General features: G+C 40.3%; 2 protein-coding genes across 3 annotated transcripts; one reads left to right on the top strand and one right to left on the bottom strand.

Annotated features, from left to right (window-relative positions):
• The first annotated feature begins 346 nt into the window (after positions 1-346).
• Positions 347-10,555, top strand: LOC126374714 (glucose dehydrogenase [FAD, quinone]-like). Of its 2 annotated transcripts, XM_050021438.1 has the most exons (5): positions 347-492; positions 709-895; positions 6,459-6,586; positions 7,198-7,382; positions 9,210-10,555. In XM_050021438.1, exons 1-5 carry the CDS (start codon positions 476-478, stop codon positions 10,514-10,516), a joined length of 1,824 nt encoding a protein of 607 aa, XP_049877395.1. In that variant the 5' UTR covers positions 347-475; the 3' UTR covers positions 10,517-10,555. The 2 variants fall into 2 exon arrangements, with proteins under 2 accessions (XP_049877395.1, XP_049877396.1); XM_050021439.1 differs by lacking the exons at positions 347-492; positions 709-895 and adding an exon at positions 4,714-4,749.
• Positions 10,556-13,152, bottom strand: LOC126374711 (glucose dehydrogenase [FAD, quinone]-like). The gene is made up of 3 exons (XM_050021435.1): positions 12,416-13,152; positions 12,157-12,272; positions 10,556-11,984 (listed from the first exon to the last, which is right to left on the bottom strand). Exons 1-3 carry the CDS (start codon positions 12,779-12,781, stop codon positions 10,556-10,558), a joined length of 1,911 nt encoding a protein of 636 aa, XP_049877392.1. The 5' UTR covers positions 12,782-13,152.
• Between the last annotated feature and the right edge of the window lie 899 nt (positions 13,153-14,051).

The following is a 14,051-nucleotide window of genomic DNA, read 5'->3' as shown; positions in this document are numbered from 1 at the left end:
CATTTACTAGGTAAAAGTGAACCCACGTGGTTTTCCCATCGCGGGTCAGGTCAGACAGGCAGTCGCTTTTGTAAACCGGACTTGTCAAATCTTCAGGTTAGGTAAGCGGATCCTTTGAAAAATGGGATAACTCTAGGGCCTACTTCACTTACCATCAGGCGAGATTATGGTCAAACGCAAACCTATTGTTGTAATAAAAAAAGTTAAAAGAATATTCTGTCCGCTAGCGAGTTTTAGAATGAAAAGACGCAGGCAGAACTAAGTAAGAAAGGATACGGAGTAACTTCATTTAGGAAAGGAAGACAGGAGAAACATAAGTTTCCTTGATTGCGTCACGTGTTGCAACGGAGGATGCGCCGGCGGCCGCTAGTGGTGCGTGAATGCATCATTTCCACTCCTGCGCAACTCCTAACAGACAGACAGTCGGCGCGCGGCAAACAAACCATATTATTGTGTTTTTATTGTTATAGTGACTATGATTTGTGTTGTGAGGTAGGGTTTGGTTTTTGTTTCTTATATTTTTTGCGATTCTGTATTTTTGGCGTGATTTCGTGGAGATTTGCATTTGTCTACTTTGCAGGACAAAAAAAAAACATACAGACGAAAAACCAACTAAATTTGATGAATACACCTCTGCCTACCCCTTTAGGACATATGCGTGATGCTATGTTGTTATGTTTGTGTTATAATTTGTCTAATGGCTTTTAGCCTGTTCCTCGTGGCGTCCTGCCTGTGGTCTTCATCAACCAGCACCCCGGACCTGTTTTCCAAGGCCACTCGCACCAGGAAAGATGAGCTGGACCTCAGGAACAGTGTATTCGACTTCGTCATCGTCGGCGGCGGCACCGCCGGGTGTCTGCTGGCCAATAGGCTCTCAGCTGTCCCGGAGTGGAAGGTAGGGGTTTCAAGGTTTTAGTGTACGGTCACGAGTAGGTACTAATATGTATACACTTTGAAACCATGTCACATTAACTTTTTTGACAAATTAAACCGTAAGTCTCCTTAAATGTCAAATATGATAGTGTGACAGGGTTGTAAAGTGGGTGCATGATATTGCTCACGACTGTACCTACCATGTCATAAGAGTTTTCTTATTTCATTTAATATGGCGCAGAGTCGAAGGGGTGAAAGGGAGACCCTTGCTCAACAGACATCCCTCTGAACAGGCTAGATAGGAAGAAAAAGAAGAAATAACCTGTAAATTAGTCACTGTGGTCCTTTGGTAGACCGGCTTGCTTCACAACCGGGGTTCGAATCTCGGTACCGGAATTGCACCAATGAGTTACTAATTTATTTTAAGCTCAGTTTTCATTAACACAGTTGGCTCGACCATTATAAGTAGACGGCGATACGACTCCCCACCTATCTTCTTCTATCGTGTGGGTTGTGAGGTGGATGACCAACCACATCAACTCTGGTGTCAGGGTTTTTATTGAGCCGCCAAAGGCCTCTGACGTGACTCATGTAGTCGTTACACGGATCATCTTACTTTCGGACACACACCACCTATCATGTTGGTCTAACAGAAAGCTCGGTGTGGGTACTTAGTTCATGTTGCGACGGGTGTATCTTACACAATGGGGAAAATTCTTGAGCTTATGTTATGTTAATATCCTGTAAACCTATCCAGTGGTTGAGCGTTAGGCTCATGATCTGGAGGTTCCGGGTTTGAATCCCAGTGGGAAAATATCACAAAAACCACTTTGTGATCCCTAGTTTGGTTAGGACATTACAAGGTGATCACCTGATTGTCCTGAAGTAAGATGATCCGTGCTTTGGTCCCGGTTACTACTGATGTAAGTAGGTAAGTAGTCCTTACATGAGCCTTTCGCGGCTCAGTAATAACCCTGACACCAGGGTTGATGAGGTTGGTACTCCACCTCCATAACCCACACGATAAGAAGAGAATTATCTATGATCTAAACATGAAGTCAAATTCAGTGGTTTGGAGCCCAAGTCGGCATTCGAACCTTTGACACTAAGATGTCTCATGTTTAACGAACAGGGCTACTGATGATGAGGATGATCCCTGATTTCAGCAGTATTTTAAGTAATTGCTTTTCTAGTATATACATTAAATGTTTATATATGAATAAGTATCTTGTTAGGGCTACTATACTGATACATTACAAAACATAGCCATATACCTACAAGTAGCAATACTACTAACTGTACTATTTTTGTACTCCAATAAATAAATCTCTTACAAATCCCGTAACGACTAGCTTCTGGCAATTAGCCAACTTATACAGGTGAAATTAAACAGCATTCGGTTTACAATGGCCCCGATTCCTGCAGACACCTCCTAATTTTACTTTAAGTTACACCTGTCATCTTCTTATTCACTGAAAAGGAAAGAGGGATGGGACCGTCGTAAATTTTAAGAAGAATGAGTAAATGAATAAATAATCCGGGCGAATCAAAAAGTATCTCGCTGGCATGCAAACCGTTTGACGTGTGCTGTCAACTTAATTCTGTCGGGTTATTGGCCGATGTAAAATGTTAAGACGGTTGTTTTAGATTTCTGCTTAAAAATGACGTGTGTTCCATAAATTTTATGCCTGTCGATTACCCGACCCTTTCCTTTTCGGCGTATAAGAACATGACAGGTATAACTTGAAATAAAATTAGATTATGATGCAGGAATTAGCACCAATAACAGGCCTAAAATTAGGAACAAACATGTCAATCAAGAAGACGGCTAGGCAGGTAATATAAAAGTATTTAGGTCGACCAATACTACGCTAGATACGTGTTAAGGTATTAGTTACAGAAAGTGCACAAATCCGCATTTATTCAATCGATATAATTAGCTGAACCTGAATCATAGTTCGAAGGAAATTGCGCATTTGGTTTTCCTTCCTTATCTTTGAAGTATTTAGGTTTTTGCGTTTTTCGTGACCGTTACAGAATTTTTAAGTACCCACATTATTATCATTTATTATCTAATTAGCAATTAGCAAGTGCCCTTCATTCCACTTCTAGAAAAAATGCATTAGTATTTAGCGTACAAACCGACATGTTCTGTTTAAGTCTGATATACTTACAAAAATATAATTAGGTACAGTTTTATATTTGTATAGCAATCGTATACATGTATAATATTTTTTATTTTAATAATCATTTTGCGTACTTTTTAAAATAATTTGTAATTTATTTATTCATTTAAACCATGCAGCACGACCAATACAATATATATCTTAACATAATATTATATAAAATACTAAATTGTATAACAGTATTTTATATATTTTTTTAAAAGAAAATCTAGGGCCCTTTGCCGAGGTTTTTCTTGTAGCTTCTTTTCCCCGGCTATACAGGTTGTGAGAAGCTGCAGTAGTTTTAGGCGGATTAGACGTTCATTATATATAACAAATGACGATTCAAAGTGTAAGTATGTAACCTGCTGAATAAAGATATTTTAGGATTTGAATAAAATATTAAAAAAAAAACAATATGCGCGCGCTTTTTATGCTGCTTCGATACACATCATCCTGCTAGAAATCCATATAATAATGTAATATAAGTAAGTATAGTAATCATGTTTAGATCATAATTATAATTATATTATGTTGCAAATTGGAAGCGATGATGGTGAATGTCGGTGTACGGACAAACCAAAGTTGGTTTTTGTTGCACCGTCAATTGTAAAAAAATTTATTAAGTACTGTACTTATTTTTAATAAATAAATACTTTCAATCGAAATATACGCATACACTCGTAGATTCTTTGAATCTTGTGTTTAATATAAGTCATCAATATTCATTTATATCATTTAACACGCAAAGTAATCCGTTTCAATCAATAATCCTTGAATTATGTCATTACACTAAGGGCCCTATTTCACTAGAACACGACAGTCTTTCTTCAAAAAAAAAAAAATTCAAAAATATTTATTTTTCAAAATTGGCTTACAAAGTTAGCGCTTTTTGAACGTCAAACATAATTAAATTACATATTATGTAACTAGCTGTAAAACTACTACCACATCGGAATCTGTAACGCTGAGGGAAAGACGTGGCCAGAAAACCTCCCAGCACAGGGCCCTAGTCCTACTGTTTCATGTTTTCCTTTCTTTTCTTTTAAACCAGTTTGTATTACATAATTTATAGACTTAAATACAATGGTATTCCAATTACAGTCGGTGGAAGGAAAGTGAAACATAAAGAGTTTATGTGACTTTATCACAGAAACAGTGTTTTATGAGCTCCCTGACAGAAGCTCTGACAGTTCTCTCTCTCTCTCTATTTAAGAGCTGCGCTCTTGTCGGTGGAGTAACCGCCATTCCTCTCTTCTTCACGCCAAAACCTTCACCTCCCGATACGACACGACAGTCGCGCCACTAAAATAAATTATGCAGTTGTATAAACGATACCTCACCTGGTGTCTTGTTGATTTTGGTGTCAACTGGATACATTTTGTTGGTGGCGCCACCATAGTGTCCTAATGAGATATGGGCCTTACAATGAGGTACTTTCCAGGGTAACATACATACATACATACATACATAAACTCACGCCCGTAATCCCAAATGGGGTGGGCAGAGCCACAAGTAATCAAAGACAACTTGCAGCCACTGTTGATACGAAGTCCTAAGATGGATATGATGAACCTTATGGTGATAAGGGATCAGCCTATCGCCCATAACATTAGTCCATCATGTTAGAGGACGCAATCCCTCTGTCGGTTTTTACGACATGCCCGGGAAGACAAGCAGCTGAACGTGTTCTATGTTCTATGTTTCCAGGGTAAGTTCCTCAAAAACAATATAGATAGCGCTGTAAGGATTTCCCTTCGTTTAACCTTCTAATTTCATGAATAACAGACATTAAGCATCTCTTATCTTTGTTTTTGGATATAAATGATGACCGTTTATTAAACCCAGGCACAATTACATCTTGCACCCATTGTTACCTGTTCTCATCAAAAAATTAAAGAGAAGCAATATAGGTAACATCATAATCGTAATATAATATGATCCAAATATCAAGCAGCAATTATTTTTTCATGCACCACCCAAATCCCCTGGTAGTTGCGGCTTCCGAGTACATTCCGCTTAGGGACGGTACTGAAAAGTATCGGCGTCCGAAGGACGTAATATACGATCCCGACGACCCAATTACTCTAGCCATAGAGGCAGCCAATCAGCTCGCGACACCAAACACTTCAGGTCCCCGATACCGACCCCGCCGGCGTGGTCGACGATTTCCCTCATTCAGCGCTTATCGCTATCGACCCACCAGGGTCGATTAATTCTTTCAAATATTTTTCCTCTCAGACGACGCCCTGAGCCGAGGTTCGCGCCCAACTGGGCACCCTCAGGCCTGTTGTCTTAAACGTTGTACCGGGTGAGAGCCTTCAGCGCTCCCCATTTGTCCGGCCAAGTAGTTAATGCCATCTGCGGCAAATCTACAATAAGTCACGTCAAAAAAAAAAAAAATTTTTTTCATGTAATTATCACGTTAAATCTCGATAACGCCATCTATATTATTTTTGAAGTACGTAGCCTGGAAGGTCACTCAATGCTTTTTGAATTCGACTACACCTGTGTAACATCATCATTATCAGCCCATTAACGTCCCCACTGCTGGGGCACGGGCCTTCCAAATGGATGGATAGGGAGATCGGGCCTTAAACCATCACGCGGGCCCAGTGCGGATTGGTGGTTATTAACGACTGCTAATGCAGCCGGGACCAACGGCTTAACGTGCCTTCCGAAGCACGGAGGAGTTCGAGATGAAAACTTTTTTTTTGTGGTCACCCATCCTATGACCGGCCTTTGCGAAAGTTGCTTAACTTCAACAATCGCAGACCGAGCGCGTTAACCGCTGCGCCACCGAGCTCCTCAGTGTAACATCCAATTACAACAAATGAAGCCAATATCTCTACAATAATGTGAATCAATAGTCCCATAGATAACGAAATCCATTAATTTAGTCCCAGAAATTGCTTGCTACAAACAAAGCCACAATCTTACACACTTTATAATAAAAATAAAATAAAAATAGTTTATTTCTTAACCTGTTACACTTTAACAAATATTTTTGGTTATTCCTTTTAAGTAAAAATATACCTGTAGTAGGAGTATCCGCTCTTCCAACAGACATTATTTAATACCAGGCTTGACAAAATGAAAAATAGTATATAAAATGTAGGTAATACTTTAAATTTGCACACGCAGGCGGCAGTGCGACAACATTTAGATTTTTGTTTTTCCTCACTTCAGTCTTCTTAAATATAATAGGCTCGCGTTTACCCACAATTTCACCTGATGGTAAGTGACGATGTGGTCTAGGATGGATCACGCTTACCTAGCAAATGCCTATTCATTCTAGCCTGAAGACTCCAAAACTTCATATCTTGGAGTCTTCAAGGCTAGGCTTCATTTCATGTTTAATTTTTCTTTTACTGCTATGAAATATGATATAATATAGTATTATAAGGTAATATGTCTAAGGTTCTGGTGATAGAAGCCGGTGAGGAGGAGAACATAGACTACGACATCCCGGGAGTCCCCAGCAAGGACTACCGCCCGATACTGTGGAACTACCGCACCGAGAGGAACGGATACTCCTGCCTCTCCAGGTAACATCCACCTCCTTCTAAGGGTCATATCTCACGAGGACACCACTGTCGCGTCACCAATAAAATGTATTCAGTTGATACACTGGTTGTGCAACCAACAAGATGCCAGGTAGTGTTACAACTACATTTTGTCGCTTTCTTAAGAATAAGAATAAATTTATTGCCAGTAACAATTTACATTTGCTATAAGAACTAGGTAATTATGAATATTACGAATACGGGCAAAGGAAATGGCTCAGCTTGTGCTGCGATGGAGCCATGCTATGGCGCCACCCAGCGCTGGTTTTCCGTCATTTCCTCTTCCTGAGATATTGTGCGGAAGTAATTGTCAAAGTGAAAAGCTTCCTTCCTTCTAGTGAAAAGCACTTAAGCGCCTTTTTGAAAAATCACATTCAGATGTTTTTTTTTAACAAACCTCGCAATGAACACGATAGTTTCACTAGCTCAAATTCGTCGTGTCTTATTGAGTGTCCAATCACCTTCCTCTCCTATCCTCAATAATATTAAATATTTATCTCCTATTCCTTACTATTTATTACTAGCACATCTATAAATATAGTAATCATTTTATTCATGTTTGTGTTATGTTACTGTACCGAAATGCCTTGTAGACCTGGTGGCAGCTGCGAGGTACGCACGGGCAAGGTGCTGGGCGGGTCGAGCGTCACCAACGACATGAAGTACACCAGGGGAACTAAGGTGGACTATGACGGCTGGCACAGGAACGGGGAGATAGGGTCACTGGAATGGAAGTTCGGGAATCTATTGGAGTATTTCAAGGCATCCGAGGATAATGGTAAGTTGGTGGAACGTGGAAGAAGACTTAGAAAATAGTTGCGGTAAACTTCTTCTATCGTGTGGGTTGTGAGGTGGATTACCAACCTCATCAACCCTGGTAACAGGTTTATTATTGTGCCACCAAAGGCCCCTGACATGGCTCATGTAACGACTACGTACTTACGTCAGTTAGTAGTAACCGGGACCAACGGCTTAACGTGCCTTCCGAAGCACGGATCAACTTACTTTCGGACAGTCAGGTGATCAGCCTGTAATGTCCTAACCAAACTAGGAATTACAAAGTAATTTTTGTGGTATGTCCCCACCGGGTTTCGAAGCCGGGACCTCCGGATCGTGAGCCCAACGCTCAACCACTTGACCACGGAGGTTGTCGTAAAGTTGCAGTAAAGAAAAGCTAGGATTTTAGTAAAGGTGTCTAAGTAGTAGCATTCCGTAGTCTCAGCCTATACCGATGGAGAAAAACCGTGATCTTTTATGTGTGATTGTGAAGATATAATTCGGGTATGACGAAAAAAAAACAATATTTTGGACGGACATATAACAATCAATCAATTTTTAAATCTATCGCATTATATACATACCTACATAAACAGTCTAAATACGTGCCATTGCTGGACACACGCCTCCCATCCATCAACCGAATAAAATCTATCATAGATGATTTAATCTAAGTTAGATTATCTAACACACATACACACATTCTACATAGATGTAGGCATAATATTATGTTACTAATAGATATTATAATGTCCTTTATTATGTGACCTGTGACATTTTCATAACAGGTTTTGGTGTTCATTGTGTCATGAAGCCACAAAATATAATCAAGCTACACACACGCTCCGCGTACATTAAAATGTAATTGTAATTTACTTTTGTAATGTTTATTAAACAGAGGTGGCCAGTATGGAAATTAATTGCAGTTTTTTTTTCTAACCATTCCACACTGCGCATGGAACGTGTAACTTTGTTATAACTGACGAGAAATTACGCAGGACAGAACAATGTTAAACAGCGGAAACAAATACCTAATGTAATTCATGAATTAAAGATGTAGTTTCATAAGCCGATGTTGATCGATATACGTCAGATACAAGTATTTCATGGCCCACTTCAATGGAAACTCCAGGGGCCTGTTTAATAAAACTTACAATTGTAAATTACAACGACAATTTGATGTTCATTACGTAGCTAATATGAAACTGCAAAATATTCGTGATCACACACTCCGCAATGTACATCAAATTGTCATTGTAATTTACAATTGTAAGTTTCATTAAACAGGCTCCAGAATGTATATTTCAGTCTTAAAATAGTTTCTTATTTAATACATGCGTAAACCATCCAAAATCACAATTGATGATGGGGAGGGGCAGACACACAAATCGTCAAATGACATCGTAATATAACCTAGCGACGCGACCGCGAAGGCGCCACCATGGTGTCCTAGCAAGATATGGCTCTAAAAGAGATCTTCCAAACAACCCTTTATGAATATTTGTATCAGAGTATAGACAATAATAGCCCAAAAGATCACGTCTATTTTCTATTGTGGTAGGCAGAAGCCACGGAATCCCACTTACTATGATCCAGTAGCACCAATTACTTAAACAAGCTCGCCATATTATGTGTGATGATTTTAAGCAGATAGTAATACTAATATAAGTACCTAAGTCCCTGACTGTATTCCAACGGGTACTCTAAGTTATAGCCACTAGCTAATTACTTAAATATCCCCGTTATACGTAGCTAGCTAGCGTTAGATCAACGTGCGGTAGTGAGTCGTATCGCCGTCAAATAATCCGACAAAACTTTGTGATTCCAGGTGACTATGATATTCTAATGAACTCGCACTATCACTCGCGCGGCGGCGAGATGCGCGTTCAGCGGTTCAAGTACGCCGACCGCTACCTCGAGCTGTTTACCTCTGCCTTCACCGAGATGGGCCTCCGTACTGTCGACGCCAACATCAACGCCCCAGAGGCCATCGTCAACCACCAGTTCGCCGTCCACAACAACACCCGCCTCAGCACCAACTCTGCCTTCCTCAAACCCGTCAGACACAGAAAGAATCTCTCCGTCATCACCGGCGCTACAGTCACCAGAATCGTCGTTGACAGACAGGAGAAAACCGTCGATGGAGTGATATATGAGGTTGAGAAAGGGAAGGAACGACCTGCCTACGCTAAGAGAGAAGTTATACTGACTGGAGGTGCCATCAATAACGTCAAATTATTACATATGTCAGGAATCGGTCCTAAAGCTGAATTGAAGAAGCATAATATTACTGTGTTAATGGATCTCCCAGTAGGAACGAACTATCAAGATCAGGTCAGCACAGGCGGCTTAGCGTTTGCCCTTCCCGAAGTGCCTCCAGTTAGCGAGAGTCAGGTTATAAGTGACTTTAAGACTTGGTTTCAAAGTCGAAGCGGTCCTTTAGCCTCAAGAGGAATCAGCCAAGTCTCAGCGTTCATACAACTATATGAGCAAAACAACGCACCTGATGTAGAGTTGACCTTAGAAGGTAATTTCATCAGAAGTGACAAATTTATGCTCACCAACGTAAGTGTGCAAGCTGCAGAAGAAACCAACTTGCCACTGCCGTATTATAATTTAGTCAACATTATTCCTGTACTACTGAAACCTAAAAGTAAAGGTAAGGTTACTCTTAATAAAAGAAACCCAAAGTATGGCAGACCAGTCATAACAGCAAATCTTCTAAAAGAGCCTGAAGATTTAGAAACTCTAGTCGATGCTATAGATATAGGCTTGCAGTTATTAGATAAGAAAGAAATTAAAAAAGCTGAAATAAAATTTGCACCGATAGACTTATTCCCATGTGATAGGCTTAGAAATAGAGACCAATGGAATTGTATAGCAAGACATTATACCAAAGCTTTAGGTAATCCTGTAGGAACGTGTCGTATGGGTGGAAATGTGACTGATTCCGTAGTAGACTTTGAACTAAGAGTTCACGGTATAGAAGGCCTTAGAATAGTTGATGCATCGGTGATGCCCACGCATGTGCGTGGAGGTATCTTTGCTCCGACGATGATGATAGCAGAGAAAGCTGCTAAAATGCTTACTAAAGACTGGAAAGAGGAAAAGGGTTTTTACTACAATAGACGATAGCTCTAAGTAGACTAGTATACTAGTAAATAAAAAACATTGTTAATACCAAGATGTTTTTATTAAATCACTTGCCTTTTCAGCTATCATGATAACAGCTGCAGACGTGGGTCCTCTTGTTATTTTGGGTATGACAGATGCATCCACTACCCTTAAATTAGAAACTCCGTATACTCTTAACTCATTATCAACAATTGCTTCGGGGTCTCTTGTGGGGCCCATTTTACATGATCCGACGTAATTATGTAAAGGTGCTGAGAAATGCCGAATAATGCAAGACCAGAAATCTTCAGACACTCTCTCATGATCTTTACATTCATTGTTCAGAATAGGCCGAGGGTCAAAGTCTACTCCAGCTGTCCTGAATACTTCTGTATCAAACAGTTTGACTGCTTCTTGGATGCCTTCTAAAAGTTTCTTTTCGTCTGAAGGATCTTTGAGAAAATTTGGATAAATCAACGGTTTTCCAAATATAGGATCTGATGCATTTAGTACGATTTGACCACGACTTTTTGGTGTTAGTAGTGATATACACATGTCAATCTTATCATAGTACATGTTCGAGTCGTGGCCTTTAAATCTCACCTCAATATCTGGTGTGCCGATGACATCAGACAGACTAGTCTCAATGAAAGCAACCACTTGAAAGTTAGCAGACAAAGGACCAATACCTTTTGAATAATAAGTAGTTATGTCCTTTAGTTTTTCTGTAAATTTTGATATTGTGGCAGTTTTCGTTAATCTTATCACTGGTAAACATACTGATACATGATCGTGGAAGTTGCCTCCCACAGGCAAGTCGTACGTCACTTTAACATCTAAATATTCTAAGTAATCCTTGGGGCCTATACCGGACTGCATCAGCAGCTTTGGTGAATTTATCGCACCAGCACTAATTATAACTTCTTTATTAGCGTACGCTCTATACATTGTACCGTTTTTTATATAATCTACTCCTACTGCTCTAGTGTCCTTACCATCTTCTTCAAATAATATTTTAAAAACTAAGGCTTCTGTTATTATATCAATATTCGTTCGCATTTTTCTGATCGGTTCTATGAAGGCTGTGTAGGAACTGACGCGTTCGCCAAAGTAAGATGTGGTCTGTATTCTCATGAAGCCGAGTTGGTTTCTTCCATTTACGTCTGTGTAGTTGTAACCAAGTTCATTAAATGCGCTAAGAAGTACGTCCACATTTACATCGACATAGGGATACCGTCCAACGTCTAGGGGTCCCTGAGTTGAGTGGAAGTATTTATTTTTCGAGACATCTTTATCGTAATTTCCTTCAGAGTATTTGAAGTAAGGGAGTACAGTGGCAAAGCTCCAGCCTTCGTTTCCGCTGAGGGCCCACTCGTCATAGTCGGCAGGGCTCCCTCTCACGTAGGCCATGTCATTGATGGAGGAGGTGCCTCCGAGGACCCTGCCCTGAACGACCTCGCATCCTCTATCCGAGCGGTTCTGACAAAACCTGAAACGTGATTAAACTATACGATTGATGAAAAAAACTGCCACTTACTAAAGGTTCGTGCAAAAATCTTACGCTAATGAGGATATTGCATTGTGTTTGAATAGGGATATTTAGTGCTCAGTAAAATTTCTGAACGAACCTTAGGCAGCATTAGGATAAGGATAAAACTAACCCCTTCTTTGGTCGCATGCTGAACTGCCAGTCCAGAGCGGACCCTCGGAACTCGCTGGTGAGTCCCGGAATCAGCGCCATCTTCGGCTCTTCGGGACCTGCCTCCACAAGTAACACCTGGAAAATAAAGTAACATTTTTCAAATCGACTCCAAATCATAATCAAATTCAACTGTACATTACTCAATATGTTATACTTTCTGCCAGCAAATGAGATGGTAGCTAAATAGAAATGAATTCGATAATAAACCGAAACCCTACCTTCCACTTCCTGTTCTCCGACAGTCGGCTGGCCAGCACACAGCCGGCGGTGCCTCCACCGACGATGATGAAGTCATACTCCGTGCTGCGGTGGATGTTAACCTCGTCCTTCTTCTTCTCCTCTTCCGCCATCGACTCATGATACGTATATGACTTGTACTTCGGATATGGGTCCTCTTCGAACTTCGGATTCGGTTTCCACACCTGCTTGATCAAGGATTCCTTGTTCTTCCCAAAGTAGTCCGGCTCAGGGCCAATATGCCCATAAAGCGTGTGAACTAGAGATATGAGGAGTATAGCAGTGGGCGCGCACTCGATCCTACCGTCACAAATCTTGCAAAGTTCGTCGGTAATGTTGCCTGTCATGGCATCTTTTTCCTCTCATCTGGGGTCCAGAGGCACTTCAAATGTCAAACTGGAAATATATCGGCCAATGTCACTCGGAGACACAATGATTATGAAACCATCTTCATGCGATTGTTCTACTGTTGTATCACCAAAACCAATGATTATGGTTTAATTTGAAGTATTGTAAACAAGTTGGGTGTTGTTGCACTGAATGATTATGATAAAGTCATGGTAACACTTTGTAGGTATGTATAAATAATAAAATATAATTAGCACAGAGTTTATAGTCACTATTATTTTCACTCCTGATTTCTGTGTCAACTTATTTATTATTCTCGGAGGGAGGCTGGTGATCTTTGTCCGTTTCTCAGCCTGCCTCGCTCACGACTGCCGTCCGTCTGCGCGGGCGCAGCGAGAATGTGTTGTTTACTTGCATTGTTGTTTGTGCATTGTTCAAGTTCTGTGAGCTCTTCAGTTAGCTCTAATGGATCAAACTCATGTCTAAGAATTATGGCCCTACGTGGAACCACAGGGAGATTTTTCCCATAACACGTCAGACCGAGTGCCTCACATAGCTCAAGGTTCATTACTTATTGGAAGCTGCACAGTGTAGCCTTGTTTGTCAACATTGTTTCATAATTTCTATGCAATCTTGATATCAAGAACGAGATGGATTGACAAGTTAACCACGTTATTTTTGGTAGGTTAGATAGATGAAGACCACTATCCTACTTTTCCCAAAAAAGTAGTATGAAGAAAGCTACACCGACAAGAGTGTGGCTCTTAAATTAGTGATGGTGATGAGATAGATCACCTGATTGTCTGAAAAAGTAATATGATTCCATGCTTCGGAGGGCACGTTAAGCTGTTGGTCCCGGGCATTTTTTTTTAATATCCCGCAGTGGAGCAGCTTAGTGGAGTATGCATACCCCCTCTGGTTGATTGAGGGGAGGCCTGTGGACAGCAGTGGGACGTATATAGGCTGTTTATGTATGTATGTATGATGCGATAGATGAAAATAGAAAGTAATTTTTGTTTTTATGATACCAGGATTATTTCCTTCTTTTAGTTTACTTCTTAGTTTGGCAAATAGAGAGCGCTTAAGATGAGAGCCTGTCGAGGATTATGCTATTTTCCTCAAGTATTTTTCTTTTTCTTGTGTGGATATCGCAGTGTAATAAGCATTGTTATACCGTGTCTTTTTGAATAAATATTTTTGTATTTTTTTTTTGTATTATCCCATATTATTACGACGACCACAAAAATAGATCATTCTGTCATCCTGAGT

Source organism: Pectinophora gossypiella, chromosome 17 (genome assembly GCF_024362695.1).
Source record: "Pectinophora gossypiella chromosome 17, ilPecGoss1.1, whole genome shotgun sequence".
Lineage (NCBI taxonomy): Eukaryota > Metazoa > Arthropoda > Insecta > Lepidoptera > Gelechiidae > Pectinophora > Pectinophora gossypiella.
This window is presented reverse-complemented; position numbering and strand designations above follow the sequence as displayed.

What these genes read in the sequence shown, in the direction of transcription:
- LOC126374714 (XM_050021438.1), top strand. An exon ending in CAGCTGTCCCGGAGTGGAAG is followed by an intron (nt 896 to 6,458) that starts GTAGGGGTTTCA and finishes AATATGTCTAAG; the next exon opens with GTTCTGGTGATAGAAGCCGG. An exon ending in GGATACTCCTGCCTCTCCAG is followed by an intron (nt 6,587 to 7,197) that starts GTAACATCCACC and finishes AATGCCTTGTAG; the next exon opens with ACCTGGTGGCAGCTGCGAGG.
- LOC126374711 (XM_050021435.1), bottom strand. Translation starts at nt 12,781, where the DNA reads ATGACAGGCAACATTACCGACGAACTTTGCAAGATTTGTGACGGTAGG. An exon ending in CGGAGAACAGGAAGTGGAAG is followed by an intron (nt 12,273 to 12,415) that starts GTAGGGTTTCGG and finishes TTTATTTTCCAG; the next exon opens with GTGTTACTTGTGGAGGCAGG. An exon ending in AGCATGCGACCAAAGAAGGG is followed by an intron (nt 11,985 to 12,156) that starts GTTAGTTTTATC and finishes ATCACGTTTCAG; the next exon opens with GTTTTGTCAGAACCGCTCGG.